Here is a 17,423-nt window from a genome sequence, read left to right as displayed (position 1 = left end):
GTCCACCGAAAGCTGTGCCACTGGTTTCAAGGATCTTGTCACATTTCCATCATCCCAGGGGAAATTGGCCTGAACAGCAATTTAGGCTGCCAGGTCTTTTTTGAGAGATTCAATCTCCCTTGTGCAATATTTCAGTTCCTGGTCTGGGATGATGAAAATGATGTAAAGATCCAGCCTGAAGGACCAAGTTGTTTGAAATATTAATCTTTATCAAGTATTTCACAGTCAGTATGTGAAGAAGTTAAGAAAGTGTATTGCTTGCGGCCGGCAGCAAGGAGACAAAAGACCTAAACGCCATGGTACAAAGTTGTCAGTCTGTGTTACATGGTACATGGTACAAAGTTGTCTGCTTGCATGTTGTGCTAGCTAACCATTTAAACAAAATTGCTGTCCAGTCATTGGTGCACAAACAGGCATGCAACTGTCACATGGCTCTTCTTTCATAGGTTGTCTCCCTTGCATAGATCTTGCGCGCATGTGTATGTGTATGCGTGTTTACAACATCAACCCTGGTTGAAACAAAATAGCAGAATCTCCGGTCCTGGTGTCGTAAAAGCTCCTCCTCAAGCAAATGGTCATCAGACAATACGCGTCCATCGAGCCCTCTTGAACAGTATCTCCTTTAAAACAAACAAACCCCAACGTCTTCTAGTTTGTCAGTAACAAATGCTCACCCTTCTCCCTGGGTAATAAGAAAAGCCTAGATTTTGTTTGGGGGGCTCTCTTACCTGCTGACATGGAATGTTGAACACAGTATCATTTTATACAGAATAAAATCTTTAACTTTTATGACAGGTTTCCTCTTGTCGAAGGAATCCTAATAATACTAACAATAACAATAGGTTTCCTCCTGGCGGAGTTACCCTAATAATAGGAATACTAACAAAAACAGTACGTTTCCTCCTAACGGAAGAACCATAATAATTAAGAATCACTTTATAATACAGAGACAAGCTATAAATGGTTGTATTACATTTTATTAAAATGGGTATTATACAAGTAAAACATTTTTAAACAAAGATGACACAAAATACATATGGCATTGGATTTTATCACGATACTGTACAACAAAAGCACATTTATATTAGGGTTTGAAAAAACGACTACTTTGGGTACAGTACTGTATTCTTTTTCACTAGATATATAATAAGCATAGCCATTTTGTTAACATCACAAATCCCAAACATAGTCAACAGTCCTAAAGGATGACATCCTGTATAGACGCATTACATCCACACAAACAAGCCGAGTAGCATAGGGCACAAATCTATTGCAGCAAGTCGGTTCAAATACACTGACAATAAAGACCTTACTTATGTCTCTGCTTTCTCTTATTTAAAATATAGGACAAAATGTACAATGTGAATGTAATGTATATACTGTATATGCTCAACCATTTATTTTTCATATGATATGGTGTTTCTGCACGGGTTCTATGGAAAAGTTGTGCAAGGCTTCATCAATTAGGTTTTATAAACAGCCTATCTGCAGGTCATTTCATTATCTAAGACAGTAGAGAATTAGGAATATGGGTAAAAGTTGAAGAGGCAAAGCAACATCTTCAGGTAACAAGTTGTTGAGGACGCACTCAATGGCTGTTTGTTTCTTTTGTTGTGTCTTATATTTAAACTGAACATTTGAGCCATATAAATGATTGTCCATCTTTTTAAAAACAAACAATAAATTATAAGACAAAATGAGAGAGAGAGAGAAACTAACTATAAATAATTCTAAAAATGAGATTTGAAAAATATACTACTACAAGATAAACTGAATGAGTATTGCTTAGTTTCTTGCATCTATCCTTCATGTACTCTAATGAGTGTGCCCACACACACACATGCTGAAATACAACAACTTGTAGGTGAAAATATTTGGGCAATTTACAAATGCAAGACGTAAAAATTTGAAAGCTAACTTGGGTTACAGTATCTAGCTTTCAAACAAATAAAATATTCAATTATTTCTCATTTGGTAACTCGAAATGTATTGTATTCAATATATTTAAGACCTTGGGGTATATTCCAGAAAGCAAGTGTAACAAACTCAGAGCCAAGCCCAGAACTCTAAGATGATTTACCCTAAGATGCGCAACTCAGACTTTTTGGTTCCAGAACAAGCTGATGATTTCATATCTGAATTATTTCAATCAACTCAGAGTATGTCCACTCAGAGTTAAGCGCGACAACATCAGTGGAATTCCGATATTAGGATCCACCATGGCACCCGACGACAAAAAAGGTCCTCTTCCTTCACCCCACTTGAGTTGGAAGTGTTACAGTTTTTTACAATTGCTAAAACACAAAACCCCATTCTCTGAATCGAATGTTCAGTGGCCTAAACCAATTTGTCAAATCAGACACTCTTTTGGCAAAACTCTTAACACATTCTCATTCTCTAAAACAATTTTAGACTGTGATGCACTTGGGCTGCAAAATGGTAAACACAGGCGTAAAACAGTAAACACAACTACAACACAGTTGTCATCTGTAAAACACAATGACTCAAAATTGTTCACACTTGTTTCTAATGGTGGTTTGTGAAAATGTCAGCTTTCACCATGGTGTCCGTATATGAGAATCGTTCAACATCAACCAGCATTTTTTACTGTAAATGTTTTCCTTCCACCATACAGCCCTTTTCTCAACCCAATTGAATATTTTTTCTCTGTGTGGCAGTGGAAGGTCTATGACCAAAACCCATATACTGGGGTACATTTCCTACAGGAAATAGAATTGGCCTATGGTGACAGAGGTGTGGAGTGTTTTCAAGGCTGGATCCAGCACACCAGAAGGTTTGACAGCGTTTTTTCTTTGTTCTTTGTTGACAGTCCCAAGTTGTGATGGTTACTGTATTATTTTCAAATCAAATTTACAGTATTTGTATAGCCCTTTTTACAAGCAATGTCACAGAGGGATTCACATACGCCCAAATAACTGCCCCTCAGCCAACCTCAACCCTCAAGGAAGATAAGGAAAACCTCTCACAGGAGAAAAATGGAAGAAACCTTGGGAGGAGCAATTTAGTGAGCCATCCCCTCCTCCAGTGACAATTGGTGAAAGAGAGGTGCAGATCACAGGCTAAACATAGTCATACATCAGGGAAGTGTCAATTGGTGTTAAAACACCAAAATCCAGTGTTTCAAAATCAATTTTCTTTATTACTACATAAATGCATTTACTGTGTATACATAAACAAATTGGTCTTTCCATGTAACTACATGCCCTGGATGCTGTATTCTACATTATTTTGTATTTGTGTCTAATGAGTGCTCCTTAGTGTTTATATATTGATTTGCTGTGTTTATGAACTAAAAGCATTGTTTGATTTTGAGCACAAGTTAAATGGTTAGGGGTGAGTTTGATTATGTCAGAAGTCAGAGGTTTTGGAAATTGATTCTGAAGATTTGGTTTTGTGTTTGCAGTTTTGAGAAAATGGGTGACTGTGTCAAGAAATGTGTCTTAGCAATTGTAATATATGCTTATTGTGAGTCTGAGCACATTCCGGAAAAAATCAACATGGCTGTAGCAGCGAAGAAGAGACAATTGGCGTGGGAGACAATTGTTGGCCAAGTCACTGCGTAAGTTTGAATGCAGTAGTCCATACATTGAACATTAACCACACTGTCCGTTAATATTACAGGTGAAAAAGTGGTGGAATAAAATATCATGTTTATGTAGGTGCAATCCCTTGGGCGCATAGGGCATTTGGCAGCAGCTTAAAATGGCGGGGTGGCACTGCTCTGTGGTCGACACGCACAAGAGCTCCTGTTTCAAATGAAATATAAAAACAGTTAAGGCATATTTTGCTTGTAGCCTACGTAACATTGGTTTTAGATTTGACAAGACACTAAGTAAATATCAGTTAGTGCGTATTTCAATTTGTAGTGCAGAAAGTGTCTGAAGGTGAGCTTAAAAAAATTATTGCAAACTAGATTGCAGGAAGAGATGCTACTGCTGCGTACTGTAGAATCCTGTGATGTCATGTTTAACTTAAAGTTAAGCTTTTGTGTTATGCACATATTGTTTGATAACTAAAGATGAAAGAAGGTAACATGTGTCACTAAAATGTTAAGTATTAGTAGGCTATGTTAAAAAGCTAAAAGGCTAGACTATTCCAAGTTTGACTTGTATTTTATTCTTGAAAGACTTTCCTTTCTGTTGTCTATCCAGTCAAGGTTTATAGGGATTGTAAGAAGTAATGCAGTACATTACTGATTGAGTAATGAAATAACTTTTCAGACAGAGTAATTACAAAAGTATTTTAAATACAATATTGATGAAGTAATTAGTAATAAATTACTTTTTTGGGAGTAACTTACCCAACACTGGTTTTCACTAAACCTGGTTTCTGGAACCCCCCTGATGTACTTGTACAATTGGTAATATTGCCAAATGCCAAACCATGAAATGTTAAACATGAATTGTTGCCAAAAGCAAATGGATATTTTTTTTTTGGGGGGGGGGATAATGATTTTCTTCCACATTTTGTGAGTTGAATGATTGCTTCATTTAAGACCTTATTTTTATAGAGATAAGCCTGAGGTAATAAAAAACCAAAAACATTTACATTTGTGCAATTACAAAAACAACAAAGGATGAGTTTACAATTATGGTTCAACCATCTATTTTTACAGATACCTAATACTCTCGGTAATTATATTTCTCAATAAGCAACATTAAATTACAATACTGGTAATTGTTCTGATTCCTGAGTTCATTTTATTTTATTTACAATCTTAGATTTTTCTTTTCTTTTTGTGAATCCTAATTTGTGGCTCCATTAAGTTAACCCTTTTCTTCTTTTGAGAGCGAGGACGAGCCCTTAAGAAAAAAAAGGTTTCTCTCCCTTACTTTAAATAGTTCTGTATATATCATAAGACAACGTGTTAGGCCCCCATGGGAAGATCAACTTGCATGAATGTAGAGTTACAAAGTATGTGAGTTACAAATGGCTCAGAGAAATATACGTATGATGTAACTAAAGTACACATTTCAGAAAATAAGCTACTATTCCACTAGAGAAGCATTTTGTTAAGATCATACTTAGCCTACAGACTTCTACATAAATTAAGAGGTAGCCTTTTCCCAATCTCTCACTTGTATTAGACAGTTACCCCTTGGTATGGGAAGATAACATTTGGTATTTTAACTTTGTTGATACGCCTAAAACATATGCATGATTATTCTCCCAATCAAGTCAACCTACACATGATATAGTTCCTTTTGAATTGGCATCAGGCCTGAATTTGAATCGGAGTAAATAGGATACCTCTGACAATCAGAGAAAAAGTGTGTGTCATGAAACAAAAAGTGCTTCTCTAATATAGTGTATATATATATTTTGTTCCCTTTCCCCTTTGAATGACTGTTATACTGCCATCAAAGATGCATAATTCATCAAAAAGTATGACAATTATTTTCCTGTTAGTTACTTTGTTGTGCTTTCATTCCTGTCTGAGAAGCTTAGACTAGAGAAAGGTAAATGGTTGTCTTGACTACCCAGCCTGACCTCACCCAAATGGGGTGTGATCAGGGGATAGAGATAGGATGTGTGCTTGCTTTTTATTAACCAAATGAGGAGAAAGAGGGCATTCTGGAAAACATAGTGGGATTGCAACAAACTATTCTGAATGACATAACAGAATAATGATGAAATTACAGTGACATCCTCATGCCATGCTGCTGGTTGGCGTGCTCTGTGTGCTGCCAATGCTGGCATTGGCACTACTGTTTTCAGATGGGGAGGGGTTGGTGTGGACTGGCTGTTGTTTGGTCAGAGAGCAGGGACATCCTAGAGATAGAAAGGGAGACAATGAAATGTGGATCTATGCATAAAGGTGTTACACCATGTCCTAAGTGGATGCGACGGGACGCGAGTGTTTTTATGTATTTTTTGTCACTCACGTTGAAAGCTCATAGAAGCTTTCAAGCTTCAAGTCATAGCAACGTGGTTTGTGTACAACTGAATTTGAGCGTCCAATGCTACGCGACATCCAGTTAGGACACGGTGTAACTCCTCACACATTTAACAGTTAAGCAATTTACAGTATTTTACAATCGCTATGAGAATTTTTTCAATACGTTTAACAAGTTTCCTTAACTCTTGACACAGTTAGCACAACATCCGTCTGTGTTGGCTATACAATTAACCCATTTCTTGTTGCTTTGACACAAACTGCATAGAGTAAAAACACATTTAAAATGCTTGAACTTTTACACACAAGCTAAACCAAGACCAAAACAATCGATTTTTACTGCCCAATTTACCAATGCTTTCACATTGTTTGTCAGAACAGATAACATCATGTTCTAAACCTAACTTATTTTCAAAGTGAACAGCTGTTCATATTGTGAATTGAAACACAAACATATCCCCTGTATTTTATTCCATTGCTGGTTGAAGCAACTGGTTGAAGTTATGCAAATACTGCAAATCACAGCTGATTCCCAACTAGGAAACACTCAGGTGTTGAGGTTCTTTCAATCGCATGACCATATTGTATACAGAGTAAAGAGGACCCCTTTGGGATGACAGTGTGGAAAAAGAACTATATAGAGCAACACAAAGAAAGTAAGAATAATGCCTGCACGAGTGGGACAAGGGCAAGGGAGAGGAGTTAGAATGTGTGGTGGCGCTCAGAGAAGGGCCAGACTGAGGGTAACTGATAAAACACTGTAAATGGCAGTTATATTGCACATTTTCTTGAAATAATGACCTGTTGCGAATGAAGCCTTTACTGCAGCAATTATGTTTGTCTTCTTTTTTTTCAATACAGTAACCGTACATTCTATAAAGCTACTTTGAGATGGTTCATTCATTTTTTGTTCTGAATTTCCGCAGCAAAAGTGCGGAAATTCATTTAACCCAACAAAACAAAAATGTAGAGAGGCTTCAAAAGAAACTGCATAGCAAAACACAATTTATGATCCATATACTGTGAGACCTGACATGTAAAAGAATGCAGTTTCTGTGGTGTTAGTGTTTTTTATGACATTGTGCTATGATTGACTAAATTTTCAGATTGAAAGCGAACGTGAGTTAGTGTTTTGGTAGACATGGTGTGTTGTGTAGTGTATTTTTGTGTTATGAATATTTGTGTTTGAGTTTAGTTTACAATTTGTGATTTTGAGCATGAAATTAACCATTTTGCCAATTGTGTGTGGTAGGTGTGTTGGTGCGTTAAGACTTTAGGAAAGTCTTGAAAAAATTGCGATATAGCGATTGTAAAAAACTGTAAGTATGCTCAGGATTAACAGTGAAGCATAGTGTAATGTGCCGTGACTACTGCCAGCAGACGGATGTGCATGACACTTGTGTCAGATCGTCGCATGTTGCCCCCCCTCGTCTTGTGTCTCGTGTGGAAGAAACGTTCGGCTACCCCCAGTGCTTAGAACTGAGGTTTATTTTTTTGTTGTTTCCTCAGTCTGTTACGAGCGCTTTGGTTTTTTCCCAACTGAGTCGGCTAGGTGTTTTTGGTTTAGTTTTTGCCCTTTTCGGTTTTTCTAATAAAAACCTTGGCTTGCATACAACTGCCTCTGACTTCTTGGACGCTACCTGAGAACTTGAGGTAGGCTGACTCAGCAATGAGCAGAAGGCAGTGGTGCTGTTTCTATATATATACTATATATTTTTATCTTTTTTTAAATTAGTCATACTGCCTGTGTACTTTAAATCAACATGGAATATTTTTACATGGAATACGTCAAATTGTCCATCTCTCTTGAAAAAAGGGTTACCAAACTGTTGATTACTAGCAATTTGGATGGTCCCAATTCTGATGACCCAGATTTTTTCCGTAAAGTCTTCAATTTACTGCCCATCTCTCAGATACGCATGTGATCATAAGTGGTGACTTCAATTGTGTGCTTCCCAAACAAACCTGGTGCCTTCTGCTGCCTCCATAACTTCTAATCAAAGAATAATCTAATGTTATCCATGCATCTCGTTGATATATGGAGGCTTCAGCACCCCACACAAAGGGATTATTCTTTTTTCTCACAGAGACACAACTCTTTCTCTAGAATCTATTATTTTTTACTTGACTCAAACTTGATTTCAAATGTTATCTCCACCTCATGTCATTATATCATTTCTGATCACTCTCCAATATCATTGGTACTTTTTTGGGGGGAAACAAATGATAATCTCGTGGTTACAGACTCCACCTTATGGGAAACTTTTAAGGCTGTGATTAGGGGACACATTATTTCTTTTGAAAGCTCAATGAGAAAAGAAAAGAAGCGCCTTCTAGAAATTGAAAAGATCCAATGCAACTAGAAACTGCCTATAAATCTTCTGCTAATTCTGTCACCCTGCAGAATATTTTCTTAAACTGAGTTATGAATATAACGATATACTATCTGCCCAGGTACAGGACCAATTGTTTAAACTGAAGCAAAAACAATTTGAACTTAAAGATAAGCCCCAGAAGCTACTAGCCCGACAGCTGAGAGGTTTGCAGGCTAGCAGAGCTATACATAAAATCAAATCAAAATCTTGGGACATTATCACTGACCCCAGCAATATAAACAAGCGCTTCAGGGAATATTATCAACAATTATATACATCCAAAGCTAAAGGGGACACCTCTGCGTGGCTGGAGAACCTGAACCTCCCCAAGTTAAATGACAAGGCGTGTGAAGTGCTTAATGCTGATATTACTGCTCAAGAGATTCTGGATGCTATAAAACCCTTTCCCAATGGTAAAAGTGCTGACCCAGATGGGTTTGGAATCAAACTATATAAGAAATTTCCTGAACAGCTGACTGTTCGTCCACTCTTGCTCCGGATGTTTAACCACTCATTTGAAACCCAAACATCTTCAAACTCCTTGTATGAAGCCAATATCTCACTTATTCTATAAGAAGGGAGAGATGAGACTGAAACATTAACATTACATTTACATTAAGTCATTTAGCAGACGCTCTTATCCAGAGCGACTTACAGTAAGTACAGGGACATTCCCCCAAGGCAAGTAGGGTGAAGTGCCTTGCCCAAGGACACAACGTCATTTGGTTGGCACAGCCAGGATCGAACCAGCAACCTTCTGATTACTAGCCCGATTCCCTAACAGCTCAGCCATCTGACTCTGAAACCTCATCTTTCAATTGCATTACTGAACTCTGATATGAACATTTTTACAAAATTGATGGTAAATAGGTTAAACAAACACATCGCCTCCATTATTCATGCAGACCAAACTGGTTTAATTCCTGCTCGGTTCTCCTTTTTTTTATGTTAGAAGATTAATCAACATAATGTACCATGACTACAGAAAAGATCAGAAGGTGGCAGTCCTCTGCTTAGATGCGGAGAAAGCGTTTGATCAGATAGAGTGGGCATATATGTGGAGGGTATTGGAGGAATTTGGATTTGGTGACCGTTTTGTCTCATGGATTAAAACTGTATATGCCCACCCTTCCTCTTCCATTCTAACAAATCAAGAAAGGTCACCTCCATTTCCATTACATTGTGGGACGCGCCAGGGCTGCCACCTTAGCCCGCTCCTCTTTGCAATTGGTATTGAACCCCTTGCTATTAGTATCAGGTAGCACAGCTCTCTTGAACCCATTCACCTGGGAGATGTGGACCACCATCTGTCCTTATATGCAGATGATGTTGCAATCTTCATGTCACAGCCTCAAGTCTATTCCCATTCTGTTAGACCTCATACAGTCATTTGGGGAAGTTTCTGGATACACAATTAATTGGCATTGGCATTAAGTTAATTTATGCCTCTTGGGCATAACAATGAAGCAGAATTTCTGCATAAACTCCCATTTAAAGTTACAGACAAGCTGAAGTACCTAGGAGTTACCCTTCCAAAGGATCCTAAATTGACATTTAAACATAATTTCCATGAAAAGGTGGAAAAACTAAATTGGAGAAATTGGCAAGTGGAGCACGCTTCCGCTCTCTATGGTGGGTCGTATAAATACTATCAAGATGGTTTCACTGGCAAGATTCCTATACCCCTTTCATAACCTTCCTATTTTCCTCACAAAGTCATTCTTTAAGTTACTTGACTCAATAATCATGCCTTTTATCTGGGGTTTTAAAGCTCAAAGAATTTCAAAAACTAATTTACAAAAACCCAGAGAGAAAGGTGGATTTGGTCTGCCATGCTTTCAGCAATACTACTGGGCAGCAAATCTTAAAGCTCTTGCCTTCTGGGGTGCACCCCTGCATGGGTAGCCATTGAAAAGAAAGACATCAAAGACAGTTCAGTCCTAGCTCTTCTTTTTTCAACACCTGGGCTGCCCAACACAAAAGTGAAAAATTGAATAATTATTAATTGTTTGAAAATATGGCAGCAAATTAAGAAGTGCTGCAAGTTACCTGGTACCTCTATCTATGCTCCAGTGTGTCATAATCATGCATTCCCCCCTGCTCTCTTAGATGCAACTTTTTATAGTTGGAGACAAAAATGCATTGTAGTAAAAGATTTGTACATTGACAAACATTTTGCTTCATTTACTCAACTCAAAGACAAGTTTGAAGAAACCATGCCACTCTTCAAGACGTGGCTATCAGAACTTACTTCTCTATTACACATGGAGAAAATACAGATACAGTTTTACAAACAATTCTATAAGATCTGGCAGCCATTCTTAGACCATCTTGCTCAATTTGATGGAGATCTTGAGCAGCTGTGAGACTCACAACAGGCCGCTCACTTCTTCTTCAATATATGTTGTGTGCTAGTGATGCATCAATACATTTCATTGTCTTGAGTTGTACGCTCTGTTAGTTTTGGTTTTTTTGTTCAGTTTTTTTTGCCTTAATTTGATTTGATTTCAATTGTCTTGTTTTTCTTTTTTTTCTCTTTTCATTTCGGCATAATTTCTAACTTAATCCTATCATTTGTCTGTTTGTACTTAATTACCTGAAGAAAAAAAAGAATAAACATATTGTATATATAACAAATAATAATAGAAATTTGGCAGAATGTGTAGGTTTTGCTCTGTGATAATCTGTGACTTGCCCTCAACGCCTCCAACTTGTGTACAACTTGGCCAAGAGACATGACCAGAAATGGCCACTGATGGCAGTGGAGATGAGAAAGTGTGTTTGAGACAGACAAAAACTGTTTAGAGCAATGAATCAATCTACATATTTAATTATCGATCACAAATTATTAGTCATGTCTAAATAAGAAAGTTATGGGGCCTATGCTCACAAAAGTATATGACTAAATCGAATTTTACCGATGCAATCCCAGTTAATCCCAAATACGGTGGAACTTTTATACCGATACTCTGATGAGAATCGATGAATTTTACCATCCCTAGAATGTTATTGTTTTCAAGTGCTTAGTGTGGCATTAATTCTAAATATGCGTAATATTAGCTTAGTTAATGTAACTGATTTTAACTGAGAATTGCTGTCCAAATCAGTTAAATAGTATTAATTTAGCAGCAGTAGTTTCAATGTATCTCTCACCTGAAAGATTTGCTGCAGTTGAACTTATATCCAGTCCGGTGGGATATCCTGTATCCAATAACAGATAATCATACAATATCAAAATCATTTAGAGAAAGATTGCATCATAATGTAATTAGAATATTCTAGCCATGCTAGGCCTTTTAAAATACACACTCACCAGTTCGAATCTTGATTAACCACAGAGCCCCAATGAGGAGAACTCCAATCAGGAATCCTCCAAAGGCAATGCCCAACACAGCCGAAAGACCAAAGTCAAAACATGGTCCTGTAAATCAGAATCATAAAGGGATTTATTTGCCATGAAAGTTTGCATAGACAAGGAATTTGCTTTGGCAGGAAGGTGCATACAATAAACATGTAGGGATCTTAAATTTAAATATGTGGTCTAACCATACTAAGGATACATAAACTATCAATACTAAGTGGAACACAATTAAAGTCAATAAAATCAAATATAAGTTGCCAATTTACAATATAAAATACAAATATTACAGGAATTGTAATGTAGTGAAAACATAAATAGGAAATACACAGATGTAAAACACACTTCTCACAGATATAAAAATGGCCAGATACACATGCACACCAACGTGAGCATCCTGTACATATGCGAGAATCTATGAACGTTACAAACACACACAAAGATGTACGCAGACATCTTCACAGGAGATTCTTTAACATGGATTCTGTAAGTAAATGAGGCAGATCTTCACCAAAGCCCGTGGCTGAAGTGTTATATTGTTTGTTAGCTTGTAACTTCCAGTGGCTGACAGTCTTAGTGGTTGTGAAACATACAATACCTGAGCTGAAATAAACATTACAGATAAGCAGTCCCTCCAGGTTTGTAGGCATGTAAACTCGATGTCTATCAATATATTCAATTTCAGCAGCTTAGTGGGATTATTTGGTAACTAGTGGAAGGAAGCTCCACTGTCCAGTTTACATCCAAGAACTTCACACTTTACTACTATGTTTACTGTCAAACCTTTCACTACTTTGTACTGACAAGTTCACTCTACATTGGAGCTTTTGGGGTTCTTTGTTGCATTTGCATATTAGACAGCAATTCGCTTAAAAAAAATTACATACCAAATCTAGTTTGCCAGGGAAATGTTTGATTCTCAGATTTTACGGAAGTGTACAGACATCTCCCAGTTCAGTAAAGGAATGTGAAACACCTCTTGCACCTTTGTGTTTGAATAAACACAAAATCAGTATAGTCAAGATCAAACATTTTAGAGAACAAAACCCAATGCACAATTATTTACCTATAACATGCAATGCATGAAAAACCCTGTTGATACTGCAAAATGTTTTATGTTGTCCCCATCCACATACTGAACAAACAAGAATAAGAATCAGACACACAGTTGGGGAAGGAACAGGACAGCCATTTAACTCCCAAGAGCCCCCTGTTGGACAGAGAGGACACCTATAATTGGTGGGATTCTAGGCAAAGTGTTAAAAATACACTCTGAAGGGAGATCCCACATGACTATAGCAAACCAACAAAGAGAGCTTTGTACATGTGGACACAGTTGGAAGTCTCAGAATCCCTCTGCATCTCACCTTTACTTGACATGGGTAGACCAAAAAGAGCAAACAGGATGAATAAAAAACTGGAAGCTTGCGCTCACAGCCACCTTCAACATTGATAATGATGCCGATAAATCTGTATCCTTTGTTTTCCCACACACCACAGGAGACAGTGAGGGAGAGGAAATTGTCAGATAAAGATTGTTGGCCAAAAAAACAGTGGTTTGTGTGCCAAGTCATAACAAAGGGTTACCATATTTTTTTTCTCCCTTATTTGTATTTTTCCACAATTTTTTATTTTCCAATAATGGACTTCCCCTTTGGCCTGCCGCAGCTAATGAGGAATGTACTGGATTCTTCCTGTCTCATCTGCCCAGAGATTGTCTCCCAGCATTAAAGGGAAACACCTTCCTCTCTTTGTGTTGCTCAGACTCTGACAATAGTACTGGACTGTGCAGCCCTTGTTTAGATGGCCGCTCAACCAGACTCCCTTGGACACAATGGTCGCACAGACAAACAACACACACACACGCAGATGACCCCAAGGGGGTCATTACTGCTGATTATGGCCACAAGTTCAGGCAGCAGGCCTTCCTAAAGGATGAGACCCCACCCTTAACGACCCCATGGCACGTCCTGACACCATTGCCATGACGACAACGTGTAGCTGTTAAGGGATGGCGTTACTATAGCAACCAAACTCCAGTGCCAATGACTGGCCAGACTAAGACGGAATTTTCCAAAAGTGGAATTGTTGAGAATGGGATGGTAGCCAACTCTCATTGTTGTGTTATACAGTAGTACAGTTGCTATTCCAGTATACTCATATTCAAAGTAAACAAAAGTAAAGGGGGAAGTTGAGGAATAGAATTACATCTGCACTTGTGATGGGTATGTAGCAGCTGTAGCCACGCTCAGTCACGACAAGGCTCGCTCGCCACTCACTGGGCTCGAATGCACGACCTCCGACTTGCCAAGCGTGACCACTACCAGCTACGCCAAAGAAAAGCTAGCTATTTGGTGACACGGGTGGCCTGTTACATACCCGAGGAGCGATTTTCACAGTTCTAACTCCGTTACACTCACCCCTCTGAAACTCAATCCGGCTGTTAGCTGTGCTAACCTCGTGAATCCCGGTCACGGCACCAATGTGACGGGTATGTAACAGCTGTAGCCACGCTCGGTCACGACAAGGCTCGTTTGCCACTCACTGGGCTCGAACGCACAACCTCCGACTTGCCAAGCGTGACCACTACCAGCTACGCCAAAGAAAAGCTAGCTTTTCATTGACACGGGTGGCCTGTTACATACCTGAGGAGTGACTTTCACGGTTCTAACTCCGTTACACACTGTATATGGCAGTGGTGGACCCTGTACTTAAGTAAATGTTTCCGTATCTGTACTTTACTTAAAAATAATAGTGCCTACTTTTTACTTTGACTCCATTACATTTTGCAGCTATTATCTATACTTTTACTCCACTACATTTCTACAATGTGTCGTTACTCATTACATTTTATGAACAGTTTCACCAAAATGTTGCCAACACAAAAATATGGATTGCTTTGCTGTTTTGGAACTTTAAAGGTGGCTCTATTAGCTCCAATGATAGCAGAGTGCGCGTTTGGCAGCAACACTAGCGGTAGTCTGTTTTGCCTAAACATTCAACAGACAGCCTGACTAACTGGCAGTTAGTAATTGCCTATTCAACATAGATCCAGAGTCAGCCTCAACTGAGTCCTCTGTTATGAGCCACCCATGGCCCTATATCAAAGACACGTTCGAGTTCAAAGGCCCCAAAAATGACTCGTGGAGGTTTCAATGTGTTTCCTGTCTTCCTCAAAAAAGGAGTTGCTAGCTTTCAAGAATTCGCCTTCAAATGTAAAGAAGCATGTCGAAGTAAGCGGAGTTCTTGCTATGCTAAGTTAATATCCCTGACTTTTGAATATTAGCACAATAAGTACACCAACCTTCCCAATAAACACATGTTGTTGCTTATAATCATAACTAGTAGTGACATAGAGGCATAAGTATTACCAGTAGCTATATCTGCATTCTTTATCAAAATGGCACAGTCTAGACATTGAAAGACAACCCGTTGCGTTTGTATTTTAATACTTAAAACTTAGTAAATGTAAAAGTAAGTACTTTTTACTTTTACTTAAGTAGGATTGTTGATGTAGTACTTTTACTTAAGTATATATTTTCCTGGGTACTTGTACTTTTACTTAAGTACTAAACTTCAGTACTTCCTTTATCGCTGAGTGTATGGTGTCTGACAGGCACGGATTAATGCACAGGCTTGCGTAGGCTGCAGCCTAGGGGCCCCGCGTGGGGTCGCGGATTGGCCAGACTGTTTTTTATTATTTTAAATGTACTTCAGCGCGAACAAAATAACCCTAACTGGCCCATAAGAAACTTTTTTTTAAATAAGCAGTTGATTGGGTAGATGTGAATTGGGGCAAAATACAAAGGTTCAAAGAACATGACCAAGATATCCTGAAACAAATCCCTAAATTGACTGGATGCTGAATCTGGCTGCTGAATCTTCACCCAGTCGAAGACAAGATTCACAGCAGGAGGACTGCCAACTAGCATCAGCTAAAATCGGAGCTGGGGTTGAAACACCGGCAGCAGGATCCTTAGCTGTTGCAGCAGCTAGCTCATCATGTCATTAGTAATATTTCAGCGAATTTGGGGGAGTAGAGTAAAACAGTAACATTTGTAAAACATGGTGTTCTGCACTGTTGCAGGTGCTGGTTAATGAAGCTAAAAGTGATTACCAGCTTGCAGTTGAACTGTGAATGCAGGGTATTCATTTCCATTGTATTTGTTTTGGGCTGTGATCGCAAAGTGTTAAATCTGGTATTGCTTTCCACTTACATCTCTGTTGATGTTAGTTTTGGTTGTATTGCAAGTGTTTCTTGATAATAAAAGGGCTGATTCTAGCACTGGGCCTTATGCTTGTTTGTATTTGTGTTTTGTCTGTAATGTAAAAATTTTCATTTGAATTATGTGGTGTGGTGCTAATTTTCTTACTGTTGTGGTCCATCATTTGTAGAAATGTAAAGAAAACGCTGTTGTGTTGGCGATCTCAATGTGTGTGTATGCCAGTTCACCTTATTTGCATGTGGACCATGTATGACACTAAATACATTTTTCTAGTAAAGCACATTGTAAGGGGGGGCTCACACAAAAAGCACCCTAGGGGCCGCTGACCACCTTAATCCGCCCCTGCTGATACCAAGTATGATTAGTGAATCGTTTTTTCACACTTGCAAGTCACACCAAACTAGGGCTGTCCCCACTCAGTCGACTAGTCGATTTTCTGGTCGATATGCTCTTGGTCGACTAAGATTTTTTTAGTAGAGCTGCCTATGGCAGTGTGAGATCTGATTCCCGCTTGTGTCACCATTGCTGAATTAACGAAATGTTCAACAGATATTGTAGATTATATTATTTAACACAAATAAAGCTACTCTAAAAATATATCATTTAAAAGAAAATATGTTACTGTTTTCCCTTTCGTTAATCTGCGCTTTGTTTTGGTAATTTGCACACGCCACGAGCACAATTGGCTGCTGAACTACAAACTCTGCCATAGCCTACTTTGTCGGTGTTATTAGTCAAAATGGCAAAGAAATCTGTGGAATGACAGCATTTCATTAAAGTACATTTACATTTACAAAGTAGCGGGTGACTCAAAAAATATTGAATGCAAACTGCAAACAACGGTTTATTTTTCATAGTTCGGCGTCGAATATGATGTAGCCTACCACCTGAAACATAGCCTGGCTGCCAGCCCAACTTCTCCCCGCTCACAAAAAAATTTGGTCAGGAAGTTGGGTCTGGAGGGTCTCGTATTGGGAAACAACTACAGAAAACCAGAATCTTGGCGTACCAATGAAATTGCCAGGGTGGGCTTTATACGATGATGGACAGATGATCAACAGTAACGTAATCACCCACGTCACAAAAGAGCGCTTAAGTTGAATTCGTTTTGAACAAACAACATATTACGTTGCTCTGATTGTTTGTAGGTCTATCCAATTGAGCGAAGAGGCATTTGTTTTCCAGGCTTGTTTGAAACACGCCCTGTAGTCAAAGCCCAACGGAGAGTTCTCAGACTCATATTCTGACTAGAATTATGAGTATGACAACGTCAGGCTACCTGAAACACGTAAGTTGCCCCTACTTCGCTAATGCTAACGCGCTGGGTTGAAAAATCAATATGCCTATTATAGGAATCACATCCAAAGCAAATGACATTATCTTCTCCGGCCAAGAAAACAAAATCTTTCATGTTGCACCGTTCCCCACTCAGCTTCTACGTAAATTTGCATGCTGCAAGTTTTCAGTCAGTGATAAACCTTACAAAAAAGAAGTATATTAAAGTACACTATAAGTATACTAAAATATGGATAGTACACTTTTAGTTC

General features: G+C 38.5%; 1 protein-coding gene across 2 annotated transcripts in view; it reads right to left on the bottom strand.

Moving 5' to 3' along the window:
* Positions 1-959: 959 nt before the first annotated feature.
* eng (endoglin) overlaps positions 960-17,423 on the bottom strand; it is a 100,612-nt gene continuing 84,148 nt past the window's right edge. Inside the window, exons 12-15 of one of the 2 annotated variants that reach the window (XM_084694125.1) lie at positions 11,606-11,713; positions 11,446-11,493; positions 10,170-10,259; positions 5,724-5,793 (exon numbers count right to left, since the gene is read on the bottom strand). In XM_084694125.1, the coding sequence (XP_084550251.1) occupies positions 10,216-10,259; positions 11,446-11,493; positions 11,606-11,713 (200 nt within the window). In that variant the 3' untranslated portion in view covers positions 5,724-5,793; positions 10,170-10,215. Of the gene's footprint in view, positions 5,794-10,169; positions 10,260-11,445; positions 11,494-11,605; positions 11,714-17,423 lie in introns of both variants that reach the window. The other variant, XM_084694124.1, reaches the window with a different exon arrangement.

Source organism: Hypomesus nipponensis, chromosome 27, assembly GCF_054491055.1.
Source record: "Hypomesus nipponensis isolate SF chromosome 27, ASM5449105v1, whole genome shotgun sequence".
In the NCBI taxonomy this organism is placed as follows: Eukaryota; Metazoa; Chordata; class Actinopteri; order Osmeriformes; family Osmeridae; genus Hypomesus; species Hypomesus nipponensis.
This window is presented reverse-complemented; position numbering and strand designations above follow the sequence as displayed.